General features: G+C 28.4%; 2 protein-coding genes across 2 annotated transcripts in view; one reads left to right on the plus strand and one right to left on the minus strand.

Moving 5' to 3' along the window:
- LOC148230606 (adipokinetic hormone/corazonin-related peptide receptor variant I-like) overlaps positions 1-19,143 on the minus strand; it is an 89,310-nt gene that overhangs the window by 63,274 nt on the left and 6,893 nt on the right. The window lies entirely within an intron of this gene.
- LOC148230609 (lewis-type alpha-(1,3)-fucosyltransferase-like) lies at positions 2,424-4,493 on the plus strand. The gene has a single exon (XM_088194214.1). The coding sequence runs from the start codon at positions 2,486-2,488 to the stop codon at positions 3,629-3,631; it is 1,146 nt and encodes a 381-aa protein (XP_088050340.1). The 5' UTR covers positions 2,424-2,485; the 3' UTR covers positions 3,632-4,493.

Genomic DNA, 19,143 nt, shown 5'->3' on the forward strand with positions numbered 1-19,143 from the left:
ATTCACTTAGAACAAACATGTATGTTCTTTATAAAATAAAATACCTGCAGGTAATATGAGAACTGAAGTGTGCTAAAGTAGCAACCAACGAATTGCCTAGAAGCATGTGTCAATATATATACATATAAAATATGGTATTATGTTGACTGAATACATATTTGAGGTATTATAACATGTTGCATAATGAACATGCATATACCGATGTTTCTTTTCTAATATTTTAACCTAAAACAATAATAATAATTTTGTTATGGTCAAGTTTTTATATTTTTGTATAAAGAAATGATTACGTGTAGTTTTGTTTTTCTTTAAAAATAAATGTTTATTTAAACTAATCACAAATGGTTAATCAAAATAATATCAATAAAGTACGTAAAAATGAATTTTATCTCATTTATAATTCACCATGCTGAGAATTGCTAAAAATAGTTAAAATATTTAATATCAACAATAAAATAATAAAAACATATTTTAAAAAATCAGAACTAATCAAAAATAAAATTTAAAACACAAAAAGTTGAGAGTCCGGTAATCACACACACTTACTAGCTGCGGTACCTCACGATAGTGAAGTACCGACAGCTAGTTATTTTATATTCTGTTAATGTTTGTGCTATATTTTATATGTTATATGTATGTTTTGATTAGATTTTCCTAATGTATAAATAAGTAGATATGTTATTTTAATAAATTAATAAAATAAATACATATGCAAGGTTTTGTCTTATGAATTTCTAGAAAAAAAGCCATAAATTTTGAATCAGCTACATTTTTTTCCCTTTTTAGTCAGTAAGTATTTTTTCTAACTTACGCCATGGTTTAAAAATTTAAAATTAAGCTGTATCAAACTTAAATTAAGGTGATGAGATATAGAAACTAGACATATCATTCTTCAAGCGTATAACGGATTTATTTTAAGGATTTACCAATTTTTAGATACTAGCGATTTAGATATATGTATTATTCAGACAAATTAAAATTTCAGATACATTATTGTTTTAAAAAGTATAAGATTTAAAGAATTCAGTGATCAGATTATAAACATATTTTCTGTGTTGTATCGTTCAAAATAAGTGGTAGTTGGGATGATGCATGGTCTGAAGAATAAAATGGATGAGATGTCAGACAAATTTCTTGATTTTATCGAGAGTCAATTTTACTATATGGGGGCGCGCATTGTCGTATTGTAGAAATAATTGATTTATATTGGAAAATGCATCTTCGTGCAAACTATCTAGCTGATCGCAATTTAAGCTTTCTGTTATTGTTTTGCCATAATAAAGAGTTTTGTAATGCACAATCCCTTTGCAATCCCGTCATACACACAAAATAACTTTTTTATAGTGAGCCGAGGCTTCGAGTTGGGTTTTGTTACTTGACCTTTTGATAACCCAACATCTATTTATCATCTCCGATTATCAAACGATCAGGGAAGGGCGACCAACTTTTAGTCCCAATGCTCTTGAGATATGCGGAAACGCGCCGGCTTGTTTTCTTCCATAAATTTACATGGAACCCATAGACCTGGTCTCCAAGCCTTCCTACTTAATCTAATGTATCTACACTGTTAAATCGAACTGGTTTAGTTTCTCAGCTATCTGATGGATAAGTTTAAGTAGGATTTGCTTCCATTTCTACAGCCAAAACATGATCTACCACATAAAGGACCATACTTGACACAGTATTTTTTACCGTCTTCGATATTTATATATATTTAATAAATTACCTACCACATTACAATATTTTTAATTAAAAACATAAATTTTGGGGCCCAATTTTTTTATATCGAACTATAGAGTCTAGATGAGCACCAATGCAGATATAGTAAAACATGTAATCAAATATGAACTTTCAAAACACGACTGACCATTAAAATTAAAATTAAAAAACGACAATAATTTCAGGATTACTTTATTTTAATAATTTATTTAGGTGGTAGCTATTTGTATATTGTTATTAATATCTTATTGTTTTTCCTTTCTAATATTATTGTCCTTTTAGTTCATTACCGGCATTTAGTATAATATTAAACAAGATATTCCTATAGCAATGGTTTTCTGCAAAATATTTTCGAATATACACATTTACGTTAATTTTATTATAAAAAAGAGTTTAGTCCTATTAATTCTAGATATAGGAAAAGCCTTTAATACGATGAAATGACTGTTTTATTTCACTATGGCTTCGACATTTAAACCAATATAAAATTCGTTCCACTCTTGCTGACACTCCACAATTGATCATTGCACATTATATATAGTTATGACAGACTTTCGAAACGTGATACCTGACAACGTGATAACATGATATAAATACGATAACACAATCATTAATCGTGTTGATAACGTTAAAGTTTTATCAAAGACCTTAACGACCATACAAAATATCAGTCTTTATTCTCACTCTTATCTAACTAACGTACTTCGAGTCGTGCGAAACGACGCCTATAATTGTGCACTTAACTGTGTTATAAGTTCACATCGAAATGCATAATAAACGTGCTGTGCGATTGTGGTATATGACTATAGCTATAATCGCACTGCTTACGACAATCTACTTATTTATAAACTATGATTATAATTTTAAAAGTTACACTAATACCAAAACGATGAAGATGAAAACGATTTTACTATGGACGCAGTTTTTTGGCATCGCCGATTTCAATTTTGGTTTTGGTCAACAGCCTTTCGTAAAGCACAAATGCAAAGTGACCAACTGTTACGTTACAAATAAGCGAAACATGCTACCTATAGAGCGATTTGATGCTATCGTTTTTCATGGCGCTGAATACAGATATAAAAAATATGATTATCCGACGAAGCGTAGAAAGAGTCAAATATACGCTTTTTTCACAATGGAACCTCCTGCGTACTCAACCATAGACGATAGCCTTAATGGAGTGTTTAACATGACTATAACTCACAGACTCGATTCGGACATTGCGATGCCGTACTTCTACTTTTTCAATGCTAATGAAAAACTAGTATCTCCGTCGAACGAACCCGTATGGATTGCACCCAAGGAAAACTTGCAAAATGTGCTTCAATTCACTGAAATATATAAGAGAAAATCAAAACCAGTCGCTTGGTTCACATCCAATTGTCACAGCACAAGCAAAAGGGAGCAATGGGTATATGAACTGCAAAAACACATTAGTGTCGATATCTATGGCGGTTGTGGGGCTTTAAGATGCCCTCGTTCGAATAACAAAGTCTGTTTAGAAATGCTGAAGAAAGACTATTATTTTTATCTGGCGTTTGAAAACTCTCTATGCGAAGATTACGTAACTGAAAAGGCACTGAAAGCCTACAGAAATGAAATTGTTCCTGTAATCTACTCGGGTGCTAATTTAACAAAATTCTTTCCCCCGGCTTCCTATATAGACGCTAATAACCATTCGCCGGAAAACCTAGCCAAAATCATGTTGCATCTAATCGACAATGAAGAAGAATATATAAAGTATTTTTGGTGGAAAGACTACTATATAACGACCGAAGATCGCGATAATACTATTTCGCCGTTTTGTAAATTATGCGAAAAGCTAAACGATGAGTCTTTACCACATAAAACGTACGATAAAATAGCACAATGGTGGCATGGAACCAAAGATAAGCCATTATGTCAACTTTAAACTATTACAATTATTATCTAGATGTATTATGTAAATCACTTACAGTACATATGCATATGTATATACTACGAAACGCAAGTAGCTGCGAAGGTTAGTGAGTTTTATGTATATTCAACAGGTATTTCAATACGTTGAACCGTATATTTACATATTTAAATCAATAGGCAATTTTAGCGGTAGCATTTATAATTAAAGTATGCAAAAACATATAATTACAATTTAAATTCAGCACATAATTTATGATATAGATTGGATTTTTTGCATTTTTGTAGCAAAAAGTATAAGGAAGTACATAGACTCAGCAAAAATCCTGCTATTTAAAAAATATACTACTTTCACTTAAATCACTTTTATTAAAATCACACGCTCGCTGCACCATATGTTACGATTTTTTTACTTCTGTATCTTCATCTTTTTTATTTTCTTTATTTCTTTCTTTTCTTGTTTGTTAACAAAAAAAAACAGCTTCACCGACCTTACTGTGTTATTGAGCAACATTCATAACAAAACACCCTTCTCTTTCCCTAGTTGAATTTCGCAATCCGTCTGGCAAAAAACAATGTTTATTGGTGCAAATTTAAATATGTCTTGTTTACACTTAACAAGCTTTAAAGCTTATGAAAAAAATGGTTTAATGAGTTTTTGTGGTAATTAGCAGCTTTCGAAAGTCAATTATATATGTTTTACCTATTTTAATGGCATTGTTGCACCCACTTTATTTGTATAAATTATATATCTCAAGGTGCTTTTTTTGCTTTTTTTTCAATATTCTATAATATATTTAATATCGTTGTATTTTCAATCAAACAAAAAATGTACGAATTTAAAATTTAATAACATGTTTGTGTACTATTTAATTGTAGTGACTAATAAAGAGAGATAGGATTATATATGTTTGTATTTTTTTATTTATTGCTAGCTAAAATCGGTCAGTAGTTCCTGCTCATGATTGATTAGTTCATGTGTATTTAAAAGATGTAGCCAAATGCAATTACTTGTAGATGTATATCAATGGTTTTATGATGCCGAACTGTCTGCGTCATCATCAAAGAGAGGCAGTGACTTTAATTATGGAATAAGCATTAATCTCTAAGCCTGAATCCTCCCCTGGCGTCCAGATATCAACACGTTCTCAGATCAAAGCTGGTGCAGCCATATCAGATGTTTATGTGCGCAAAATTATAGTCCATTTAGTAAAAACCAGCTGACTCTCGAGGTCGGTCGACGAGAAGTTTATTATTAATTATTCTATCATCGATCGATCTAACTGTACATTCACATATACGTATGGATCCATAATCAAATGTAATTTGCCACTTTAGAATTTAATATGAAGTAGACACAATAGTTCATGTGCTCCAAAATGTATGACGCTCACAGTCCGTGATACCCAGAATAAGTGCTTTTTTACGGGAAATCTGAACCTTTAACGTTGATATTAATGCGCGATATTTTCTCGTGATTTTGCCCTCCAATCAAATGTAAGATTAACATTACGAATTTCAAATTGTCCTTATGATTTCGGCTTCCTTGCAAAGTGAAAGATTTTATATCCAGAATTTGAACTTATTATTTTGGCGTGAAAATTCCATATTATCATTCAGAGGAATACATTTTAAATTGCACTGTTTCCGCAAGACATTAAATTTGCTATAAGATAATATATTTTCCGTGTATTTCAAAATTATTAAAATATAATATTTAATTTGATTTTTTTTTGACAAAAAAAATATTTCTGCCTGCTTAGTTATATTTACAAAAATATAGTTTTTTAAAAAGAAAAAATCAGTACACGCTATAAAAATTCTTATGAACAATAACAATTTTAATTTTTGCTTATTTTATGTTTATATATTGTACAAAACACAAAAAAGATTTAGCCTAAAACTATTCTTTTTATTTTGTATATAAATATAAAATAGATCATATTAAATGAATAATTAATTATATTTTTTAGCTCTACACCTACATTATGATTTAAATATGATATTTAAATATTGTTTTAAGAACAAGAGATTTGCAAAAACTTGTTTAGATACGAACAGTCAATTTAAGCAAAAGGAAATATCTTTTTTGTAAACAGAAAATTACGAATAATTAATAGCTAAATATGTATTTTAGTTCTATATAAATTAAATAAAAATACAATCTATGTTAATGTTTGCGAATGTTACACATTCGAATATTATAAAATTGTAAAACAAACCTGTTGTTTTATTGTATTTATTATCCTGTATAAACTTAATAAAAAATATTGTTTATATGAGATTCATATATAAAAAAGGATTAATCCTTAAAATATATGAATTACCTAAGAAAAATTGCAAACGTTTAACGATGATTGAACGACTTTAAATCCATTATTTCGATATTACGCAAAAAATAACGTAAAACTTTTACTGAACAAAATAAATCAAAATGTTCACAAACGTGATTAAGAGAACCTGTATCAAAAAATATCGCAAGTCATTTGTCAAAAATGTTATATTCAGATATACATAATAAAAAATAGCAAGTGTTTTAATACATACACGAATATTCAATAAAATATTAAAAATATTTTTTAATTTAATAAATTTCTCTAAAATGAAATATATTGTGTTTTACTTTATTTTAATTTATATAGTATATCATATATAATATATAGCAAAAGTATATTTTTATCTAAATGAAAAATTAAGAGATAATTTTCAATAAAAGTATAAATAAACCTTCATGGGAATAAATTAAATATTAAGCACCAATTTTATCCGTGAAGATCGTTTCGACGCGAAGGTATTCCTGTAAGATCAAAAACGAAAAGGAAAGGTTAATATAAATAAAAAATACGAAGCTATCCTAAATACATATACAACGCTTCCTTACGTGTAAAATAGCCACTCTACTTCATCAATCCTCTGTTGTATTATTCAATATGATTATTTTAATAATTTTCGTCGGTTTTGAGTACAAATATAAACATACATTAATAATTAATAAATATATAGCAAACTAAAATAATTAAATTTAAATTAATGTAGTCATAAATTCATTTAAGAACGTAACTAGTAATTTTTAATTGAATTAATCTAAACGCTGCAATTTTAAGTGCTATCGTTTGAAAGAATATATTTCTTTATCATAAAACATATTTAAAGTGTGATTTTCTTAAGATGAAACGAAATTATAATTTTCTGATGTATGTTTAATTACCTTATATACTTTTCTTTGATATTCGTGGGTTTTTTGGGACAAGCTTTATACACGCGTGTCAAACGAAAATTTATGCTTATGTTCTCACCACGTGCCGCAGGTCTTATCGCCATGAAATCTTTGAATGAATAAAATACAGATGGTATTACTCCAGGGATTGGCGAACGGGCTAGAAGTTATTTATAAGAATGAAGTCTTGCAGAACACAAATGGAAAAAATGCGAGAAATGTTGAAGATTTGCTATTTCTTATTTATGATAGATTATATATATGTTAACTATGCCACATAACTTTGACCGTCTGATATTCACAATCAAAAGCTAAATGGTGAATCGAAATACAAAATAAGTTAAGTACTTTAATATAAGTGTTACGTCTTAATAATTCGAGCAAATAACTAAGAGAAATCCTACGTTTATTTTGGATAATTTATTTTTTTAAAACCTATGTTTAAAATATTTTTTTGTATGAGATTATGATTTTTTTAATATATGTATATCGTGTCTGACAGATCAGAATTAGTGACTATTATTTAATTACAATTCTGATCGATTACCAGAAATTAGCTTTTCATAGCTTTTGCAAATCTCACGAATGAATATTACATAAAGACATATATTTATTGTAAGCTAAAATAAGAGTTTTTAAATACGGATTTTAGTCTTCAAATTAGTGACTCATTACACAATAGATATTGATTTTGTTTATCTTGTTGTAGATAACGCATTGAGCTGACGCGTCATGTTATGAGTATTGCAACATTTAAGTGTAACTATTATGTTTACCATTTATAATAAAACTTGCTGTCGGTATCTCACTATCATGAGGTACCGAAGCTAGCGAGTGTGCGAATAGCGAACCCTCAACTTTTTGGATTTAAATATTATTTTTGCTTAGTTCTGATTTTTTAAATATATTTTTTAATTTATTTGTTCAAATTAGACATTTTTATTTATTATTTTTAATGATAGTCAAAATGGTTCAATTTGTAAAAAAATACTTAACCTTTTCAATTCATTCGAAAATCGGTTTAAACTTGACTAAATATTTCCAGAGGAAAACATTTTATATTATTTAATGTTATATTTGAAACTTAGATATTTAATGATAAATCTAAATATTGCATATCATTTATGAATAGGTTTAAAACTTAGCTAGATAATCATAAATTAAACATTGTACAGTTAAATCTCAATATAGCGAAGTTCACGGAAGCAATGAATAAATTTCGGTATACAGAAAATTCGTCATATTGAATGTAAGGAAGATGATATATTATTATTTAATTTTTAATTAGCATATCACCACAGCATCAAAATAACCTCTTATTGGGTTAAATAAATATTTCGTTACACTGAGATCAGTCTTTGTTAGAATGAAAACATTTTGTTTGAAAGATTTTTGGGGACAAATTAGAGATTCGTTATACTGGGAATTTCGTTATTTCAGTATTCGTTACAAGGAAATTTCACTGTTTAATTTTTAAAATATGTTTGTAACTTAACTAAATATTAATAAAACAAAAAATACCAAAATGTTTTCAACATAAAAATAATATTAAAACGTAAAATTTCGTATCATTTAAAAGTAGGTTTACAGTTAAATAAATAATAATAATAAATAGTATCGTATAACACTAATTTAAGCAAAATTGTATAACACTAATTTAAAAAATATTTATTTTAGTGTTATACAATTTTGTGTAGTTTCCTTTCAAAGGCGTCAGTAAGAGAGATTCTTGCAACACTATATGTTTAGTAGTTGGTTGGTAATGAATAGTACTTATTTTGAAACCTTGCACCTTTTTGTTGAAAATGTTTTTTCAAGCGAAATTTTATTAAAATTGCCAACGTTCGCCAAAATTTAAGTACATCTTTATTCTGTATTGGGAAGCTAAAACAAATCCACATAATTTATATTATATTTTAAATCCCGTATAATCTAAACATATTTAAAAAAATATTTTTTTTACAAATTGATGATTTTTGTACATATTTTGATATGTGTTTTACAATTTGAATAAAAAAAATCAATTGCGTCGTTCGTTTTCAAGCGCGCTAATACTCGGGATTCCCTACCGTCAGATTTGCTCACATTTGACACTTTCGTGATATGTCAAACGCGTGCCAGGATACAGCTTAGTGCGATTAAATAAACAGTGAAATATGTTATAATCACAGCATTTTTCTTACAAAGTGTTAGCTGAAGATGAATCAAAATAGTGTACATTGGAATTATAAGCAATATAAACAAAAGTTTAAATTATGAGTGGGCCAGAAAGTGTTTGGTTATATGAATTACTATTGATTTTCTAGTATCTAATATTAAAAGACAAACAGCACAATTAAAGATACATGCCAAAGTTAATTTAACATATTACATTAAACATATTGTAGTGTAAACAAAAAGTTACATTTTACCTACTATATAGTATCGTTTACAGTTAATTTTCAGAAGCAATGAGAGATCTAATAACATTTACGTATTGCAAACAACTAAGATACGACGTACATCTTATCACTTTAAGAAGTGATGCAAATCTACGTGTTTAATCCTCTACGGTAACTTTCGTTTTTTTGGTTTTTCGGTTTTCGTTTAAATTTAATTTATGGATTGTATTAGTAGTAATAACTAAATAAATAATGTGTTCAATGTTTACTCTACATAAGGTCTTATTGTTTTTAATTATTTTTCAGAAACAATGATGGAACAACTTGATGACCTATATGGGTACAACGTAGAATTGTTATATATAAGCAAAGAGTGAATCGTCTTATGTCAGCAAGTAATATATTTTTTAAAAAGAACATACTACATAAGTTTGATGTAACTGAATATCTTGAATTTGGCTATTCTCAAGGAGGAATGATGGCACAGAACAAAAATTGACTAAAAACCATGACGTGTACATACACACATCGGGATTAAAAATAAGCCACTCTTAAATATTTTGGTTATCGATTATTCCTGGTATTCAATCACATATTTATAATCATTGCAAAATGGTGTCTATTAACATTCAATAAACCACATATTTATAAGCTGTCCGTTGGATGATAAATATAGCGTTCCCACTACAGCGCCGATTTGATCGACATTAACTTTCAATCCTCATACATACTAAGGATATATTACACGTTCACGTTTAAAATGTACCTGCTTTATTTGCAATTCGAGTAATTATATTTAGCTAAATATAACGAATATGTGCATTAAATCAGAATCAACGATAATTTTAATGTAATGTAAAAGGAAAAACTCACATTTCGGCCTCGGAGCCCGTCGCCAGGAATCAAAAATTTGAAGATTTCATTACCAAGATTGCTTTATGATTGTTTATCTAATTTAATAAATGTATTATGCATTAAATCAGAAGCAATGACAATGTTTATGTGTTATAAAAAGAAAAACTCACTTTTAGGCCTCGGAGCCCGTCGCCGGGAATTCAAAATTTGAAGATTTCATTACGAAGATTGTTTTATGATTGTTTATCTAATTTTATCAATGTATTATTTTAATCCTCAACACATTATGTATATATTTAATTGTCATAGTTATAACACAACTAGTTAACTTGCAATCCGAATATTTACATTCAGTCAAATGACGAATTAATGAAAATTATTGACGCGTTATTTAAAACTGTTGTCACGGTACTGTCAGCCATTTTGTTTTATATTTAAATGCTTATTTTTTATTGGTCGAAACAACAGAACGCATTACCGGTGCCTCGGAAAGCAATGAATCAAATTTAATTATTATTTAATTTTAATTTTTATTAATATAATTAAATATATTTCCTTCGTTTAAGTGTAATATTATACACCTTCTACGTTAAACACCAATATTTCAATTGATAAAAAGTAAATACAAAATTCATAGTATAAAAATAATGGTCGCTTTCGCCAGATAGAAAAATAAGACTCTGATCCTTTTTTAATTGTGGGAGTCTGGAAATTCCACGAAGCCAATTAATTATACGCGAAAGACCGTCCTATACAGCTAATGTAATTGTGCATGACGAGATGTGTTAATGTCTTGTAGTCGGAAAAAAAGCAATTACGGAGTTGTGAACAACCGTTGTCTCTGGAAGTAGAACGTATTGTCATAGAAAACCCCTTTGAACGCCGCAGACAATTGCCACTATCAAATACAGTTTTTATGCATATACTTTTAAAAAACCTGTTATATAGAAATCTAACCAAAAAGCATGAATGATTTAACAAATTTTAGAAGAAATGTTGATGATAAAGCAAATTTGCATTTAAATTTTGAAATAAAAAATTAGCTAAGTTCGGAAAGATTACGTATTATTTTAAATGCAATAAAATTTGAATGTTGGATATAAAATGTTTTATATCATAATATCTAAATAAATTTATGATTTATTAATATTTTTTTAGATTTGTAATAGGGTAGATATGTATTACATAATTAAATAATTTTATTATAAGAAATCAGAATGGTTAAAGCCCCCTGAAAAGTGTTTACATAATGTATTAAAAAACGTGTACATTGATTTGCTTGATCATATTTTTTTCCATAGCTTAACAAAAATAAATATTTTCTTACTGTAATGTGATGTATATCCCCGGTATGTTATAGAGCGGCAGCGTTTCGCCTTTCACAGAATACGTCTAGCGAAGTCAAGAGACAAACAGTAACAAAAAGTACGCTATACGGGGGAACGCTATAGGAGGGACTGTCGCAAACGCTATAGGAAACATTTCTATAAGGGGGTTTATATTGCAAACCGATCGCATTTAGACAGACAGTTAATAGACAAAATATAAAATCGATAAGGGAATTCTAAAAAAAGTATGAATTAAAAAAGCTATTAAAAATATAGATAATGCTCAGAGTGAAATTTTAAAATCTCAAATGGGATAAGCTAGTCCCATATTTGATTCTGGATAATATGCAAACCGAAGAAGTTGACGATATTATTAGCGAACTAGTCAAAATGAACAAGAAACTAGATCAAACAATCACTATTTCAACATAAAAAAATATAATTACACTCATAATTTCTCTTAATTTGTTTAAAATATAGAAATGAGTAATGATAAGTACATCGAACGTATATCCGCATCTTGTACTTTAGAGCAAATTTAGGCGTACACCCAAAGTTGTCATTTATTTTTTACTTGTGACTAATGACGAAACAGATAAACCTTAAAGTGACTCCTTTAAAATAAACAGAATATACATATTATAATGCGTACTTTGTACTTAAATGTATGTACATTCATTTAAGTACAAAGTATGTAATAAAAATTTATTTTACGTTTTATTTTCTTTCAGTGTATGTTTGTTTAACCACTTCACTTTCCCCTATTCTTTAAAATAAACGATTTGGTCGACTAGCGCGATTTTTTACTTACACAAAAACCTTGGGAGCTAATTAATCACGTAATTCCGAGGACTGTTTTACAATATTTTAAATCATCTGCCAATCTAGTTTGATTTAAATTAAATAAAAATAAGACTTTAAAGTCCCAGAGGGACGCAGCTTTTATATTGCCGAGCAATTGTAATATCGAAAATTATATCATAGTCTTAAATTTATCAGATATATGTATAGATACATAAACAGACATATTTAAATATTTCAAAAAGCTATTGATTTTTATACATACCAACCTATTTTATAAAAAAATCATGGCAATTTTGATCTCTCTATGAAAAAGTTAAGTGGCACTCAAATGGATAATGATAATAAAGTGGATTTTATTACGCAAATTTCGACTCTGCGTTTACTACACCGATTTCTAAATTTACGAGTAAGCCGCTGGGATTTAAGTAAGTATTGTATATTACAGATTGGGCTATTTTTCTTTTCTTGAATACGCTGATACTGTAGCTTTATTATTATTTGATTAACAATTTTAAAAACATATATTTAATATAATTTTGAGCTTTGAATAACAAAAATAAATTGGGATACAAATTATTTATAAGAAACAATTTATTTTTAGTGGTTTAATATTACTCATAATGATCTTAATATTAAATTTAAATCTTAAGCTTCTCTCGGTTGACCAATGTATATTACAACGGAATACGACATCATAAAGATAATGGAGGTATGTTTAAGCATTTATCGCAAACGTTATTAATAAATGCTGTTCAACAATATTGATTCAGCGAGTCAGTCACTTTTTTAACCCACTTTGTGAAGTCGTATCTCGCTAGCGTTTTCCAATGTGTTAGCATCAACTTTTTAGACATTTCTAAATTGCAACACACCATGTGGGTGTTTAATCAGTGCGCTTGTAACAAATTTGTTGTGTTGGCAGTTGCCTCATATTTCCTTGTCAATATATTAATGTGGCTAAGCAACCAAAGAGAACCTCATATTAGTGATACAAGAACGACCACGCAAGAGGTACAACGATCCACTAAAGTGATCCTTTTATGGAACTCGTTTTTCAGCCAAAAAGATTACTACTTCGGACTTGGCAATAATGTTTTCGCCGATCACGGATGCGAGTACACAAATTGCATTTTGACATATGATAGACGATTGCTACCTTTCAATCAATTCGACGCTCTGCTGTTCCATGGACCGGAATTTTCACTCTCGTCATTCAACATTACGGATCGTTCACCGAATCAGATTTATATTTACCTATCCATGGAGTCACCGTTAAACAGACCAGTAGATACGAGGTTTGATAATTTCTTCAACATGACGATCACACCACGCATCGACTCTGACATACACCTGCCATATTTTTACTTCACTGATTTCGAACGCAATATAGTAGCGCCTTCGTCCAATCCTAGATGGAAAAACATCGATTTGGAACAAACTCAACAATATTTAAATATATCGAAAGGAAAATCAAAAGCAGTGGCGTTGTTCAGTTCAAATTGTCGAACGTACAGTAAAAGAGAATTCGTTGTGAGAGCGCTCCAGAAGCACATAAACGTTGACGTTTATGGAAACTGCGGACCACTTAAGTGCTCCAGGGGCGATAAACACTGCTTCGAAATGCTCAAAAACGACTACTATTTTTATCTATCTTTTGAAAATTCTCTCTGCGATGATTACATAACTGAAAAGGTTATGAATGCATACAGATACGACACGGTACCTGTTGTATTGAGCGCTTCGAATTTGACTAGATATTTACCTCCAGATTCGTACATAGATGCTAGTAATATATCTGTGATCGAGCTGGCTAACAAAATGAAACGTTTAATAAGCGAACCTGAAGAATATGTCAAATATTTTTGGTGGAAAAAATATTATAAGCCGTCTAATGAGGTCGTCGGTATTGTGCCTTCGTTTTGTAAGCTTTGCAAAATACTACATGGCAAATATAAAAAATCGTATCAGCACTTAGCGGAGTGGTGGCATGGGACTAGAGAAAAAAATATTTGCAGAACAATTAAAAATTTTAGCAGAGAAAAATTTCATATTTATCAAAATTTATGAGTCAATAAAAATATGGATTTTTATAAATATATCACATTATTTTAAACATTTATTATTTCATATTATTTATTATACCCTTAATTAAAAATATTTTATATTTTCTACATTTAATAATAAAAATATATACAGCTAGCCAAAAAAACGTATTTTAAATGCTAATATCTAATAAACCATTAAATGTATTACACCAACGAAATAAGTCTAGCATACGTTTGTAAAATGTATCGATAATATTTCTATTTATTAAAATAATAAATACAGTTTATTATGTAGTAGTAACGACAGTGAGATACCGACAACTAGTACATCATTTTAATTGTATAATTATCATTTATTATTATTTATTATTTTATTATTATATTATTTTATTTTATACATTTATTATTTTATTATTATATTATCACAAACACTTCAGGATAATTAGTTATATTAAGTATGTTTATATACTGAACTAACTAAAGGTTAATTTATATTATAAACCCGTTACAAAAAACTAGCAATATTTTATCCTCCTCATAGGCGAACAGCGAACCCTAAATATGATATTGGAACTATAACCCGAACTTCTAAGAAAAAATCGCACAATTGTAAAATAAATATAGAATAATGTAAATATAGAATATGTTTTTATTACGAGAAAAAATGAGCTATTTTTTTTATATAATAAATAACTAATATATTATGTTTCTATCAATATTGAAAATATTTCACTAGAAAATAACATATTAATTTATAAACCTGTTTTGATTTTGAAACTTTATATGTGCTCAACATTATAGAAACTAAGTTTGAACAATCAATATAAGCAATAAGTGCTTATGGGCGATAATAATATGATGCGTGCACTAATGGTACTTTATTACGTCGAAACGACAAAAGTTTGCTGCGAATTTTTTACATTGCAATATATATTTTTGTATTATAATGATTATCATTTTTATTATTATTATCTTTATTATGATTATAAATTATAATGAATTAGTTTCTTTATGTTTATGATTACCGCTTTTAATTTTTTTATGTGACCAATTGATTATTATATTATCATTCTAATACATATCGTCAATATATCATCCATGTTTTATTTATTACACATTTGATCATCACTTGACAATATATATAAACATATTTTAAATACATACTTTAAAATATACAGATTATAAGGCCGGTTTCACACGTGCCGGATGGATTTGTAGTGGGGGTTGTGTTGTATGGGCAGCGTCGGGCCGGTTCCGAATGGATTCGTCCAGCATGTCTGAAATGGTAAGTACTAGCCCATACAACACCATCCCCACTACACGGCACCGGCCCGGTGCCGGGTGAATCCATCCTTCACGTGTGAAACCGGCCTAATGAGGATGAAGAGTGACTCGTGAGATGCTTAGAAACGTCAGACGCTCATTTAAAACTCATCCGTGCTGGTGGGGTTTATTGGCTACCCTAACTTATTGTTTTTTTCTCGAACTACTAATTTAATATAAATTCTATATGTCACCAACTTTTTGTATTTGTTTAAAAAATCTAAGGAATAAATATTAAAAACAATCATTGTACCTTATCTATAATATAATTGTTCCAAGCCGCTTCCGCTTCCGGACGCGCATAACTTTATATGCTCAATCTTCTACTTTGTAAATCGTATCGCTTTGTATGATAATAATACATGTAAACAAAGGAAATAAAATTAATAATATTTAATAAAAATAAAATAGAGTTGGCACGATGATTTTCGAGTCTCTGCTAATGTATTCTTTTGTTGTCGACCAATGAAAAACAAGCATTCAAATATAAAACAAGATGGCCGACAGTGCCGTGACAACAGTTTTAAATAATTATTATTTATTATTAATAAAAGTTTGCTACGCGACGTTCGATTTGACTGAATATAAATATTCGGATTGCAAATTAGGTATGTTATAACTATGAACATGAAATATATACATAAAGTGTAAGGATTATAAGAATACATTGATTAAACTAGATAAACAATCATAACACAATCTTCGTAATGAGATCTTCAAATTTTGAATTCCCGTCGACAGGCTCCGAGGTCGAAAAGTGAGTTTTTCATTTTCTAATACATAAACATTATCATTGCTTCCGATTTAATGCACATATACGTTACTCGAATTGCAAATAAACCAGGTACATTCAATAAACGTGAACATGTAGTACGTATGCAGTTTGAGATTAATGTTGATCAAACCATATAAATGCTAATAAAACGTATTTTTTTATCTATTGATATTTGAGAATACTATCTTTCATGACCTAATTGTCTTTAGCTGATTTTCCGAGCGATTACGTTTCATAAATGAATAAAAGAAAAAAATATTTATAGTTACATATAAGCGTTAGTGAGTAACTTAGTTGTTACTTACTAACGCTTTGAGGTAACGCTTGTCAACGAATACAATGGAAATTTGTAATAAAAAAAAAAAAAAATTGTATGTACAGTACATAATCTATGTATGCATATGTATATCATTAATACTACTAGACTTAAAAATACAAACTGTACCTAGTTACTAAATTATACTTGAAGGTATCGATTTATTTATTAAATATATTTTTTAAATGTCTGATAATTTTTTTATATGTCGGCTAAATTAATACTTTTATTTTACTTGATTAAGGGTCGGAAAAGAGAAAGTTAATTTTCTTTCACTTTTTCTTCCGTATTTTTCGCTTACCTTTGAAGTAAGTTATCTCTTCATCTAATTCGATAGGATTATGATTGCGTTGTTAATTTTGAAATGAAAATATCTGAAAGATAAGCTGCTTATAGAATCCACTTTGAATAGAAAAATATTGAGACGAGAGGGTGATTTTCCTTGGTCAAAAATCAATTTCAATGCTTATTGATAGAACCCCTAAAGGTTTTATTCACGAGACACCCATCTAACTTCAGAGTAATATAGGGAAATTATTACATAATTTTAGGTCACGACTCATAGGTTAATGTATTATAAGCTCAAAGATGTATAACCATAAAGTACAGAACACGTTAACTGTTTTTATGCGGGACAAATACGTCGTTTATGGAAAAATTATTTTAACCCATAAATGCATGATTTTTCCAAATTCAAAAATAAAATTAGGCTGATATTTTAAAGAATATTTAGGCTTATTTGTGTATTATATTAATAAAAAAATGCTTGTTCTAAATATTCAACATCATGCAGAACGCGAACAAAATATATTAAAAGTAAAAACAATTTTTCTTATTATTAAAACATAAGACCACAACACATTTTTCACACTTTGTTTGTGAAATTCCATTGAATTTCGCCATTTTGCATATGTTCCTCTTCTTATTCAATATGGGCCAGTGTCTACAACTGCATGTTTTGTTTATTTTATGCAACTATTACAAAAAATATAAATCAAAATTAAATAAACAATGGTAGTCTAACCTTTTTGGAGTATATAAATTAATTTTATTTTTTTATTTCATTTTATATTCACAAATTTTGAAATTCCTAAAAATGTGACACATCTGCACCCAACGAATTTTTTTTAAATAGCATTATCACGCGTACAGAGACATCTATTGGAATAATTTGAAAACATAATGGCTCGGTATTTGTTACACATATGTAACACTATGCAATAGAGTTTCTTTATTGAATGTAGACTGAGTTATAAGCGCTTAAAGAAATTGTTGCAGGTTTGTAACACCATGCATTTAAGGGTTAAAGACAAAACTATCATGTTTCTAAATATGAAAATAAATTATTGATCACATCATACATAATTTTAATATCAACGCATTATGAACCCCGCTATAAGTTTTTTTTTTAATATTATCTGTGAGTATATATAAAAATAATACATAAATTCATACATTCAATTTTAAACTTAGCTTTAAATTTATTGAATGGTTTCAATGTACTATTATTCAAACACATAAGATAACTTTTCTATGACGAGTAAAATTTAATTGGAGAAGTTATTTGATATAAAACATACGTGCGAATTTAAACGGCATTTTACTAAACTTTCTAGACATATAATTGTTAGAAAATTTGAATAGTTTTTTACTAGCATCGTACCATTTGAAAAGCAACAGAAAGCCAATCAAATCGACAATGAACCATACATGTAAAAGTAGCAATAATACCATCAGGACGTTATTTTAAAAATAATAAAAAATCTGAAAATAAATAGAATTGTATAAATATACTTAAATATAATAAGGAATAATGTTTTACAACTTGAAAATAATAATAAAAGTTCCATTTCGAAAAAATAAACAGTAAATAAAATTACATTACTACTTATTTATAATAATGTTTTTAGTAAGTAATAAACAAACTTTTCTAAGTCGAATTAGACAACGAAAAAAATAAAGAAACTATAACTAAGGCTGAAAACTTTATCCTTAACTCTGAAAGGTACACCGCAAAACTTATTCTTGTCTAGATAATTAATTCAACGTATTTATTCTAATAAACGACTATGAAAAGGCTACTTCGTTTGTCGTATAAAATTCACTCTTTTTGCGCTCAAGTAGTATATACCAATTTTATCCACATATTATTTTTTTTAAGCATCTTCATATTTAGAAAACGTTTTCAGTTATATATTACAAATCTTCTCTACGTAAAAACATAATTTTACCTTCAAGGTATTAATATTAACGTTTGCTATGACTACGCATTCAGCCGATGTATGTATTCATAATAAATACTAAATACATAAAACAATGTAAAATATGTAATTTAAATACATACATAATTAAAATTGAATAGATTTTAATACACAATGTGTCGTGATAATTCCCAGATGAAATTACTGTATTAACACGAATGAATAGGCATATTCCTGCTGGGTATTGAATTCAAATTTGAAAGGATTGTGTGATATTATCGGT

This window comes from Plectrocnemia conspersa, unplaced genomic scaffold, assembly GCF_051122295.1.
Source record: "Plectrocnemia conspersa isolate PC_06_02 unplaced genomic scaffold, ASM5112229v1 ptg000010l, whole genome shotgun sequence".
In the NCBI taxonomy this organism is placed as follows: Eukaryota; Metazoa; Arthropoda; class Insecta; order Trichoptera; family Polycentropodidae; genus Plectrocnemia; species Plectrocnemia conspersa.

Coding starts and splice junctions, on each gene's coding strand:
- LOC148230609 (XM_088194214.1), top strand. CDS start 2,486: ATGCATAATAAACGTGCTGTGCGATTGTGGTATATGACTATAGCTATA.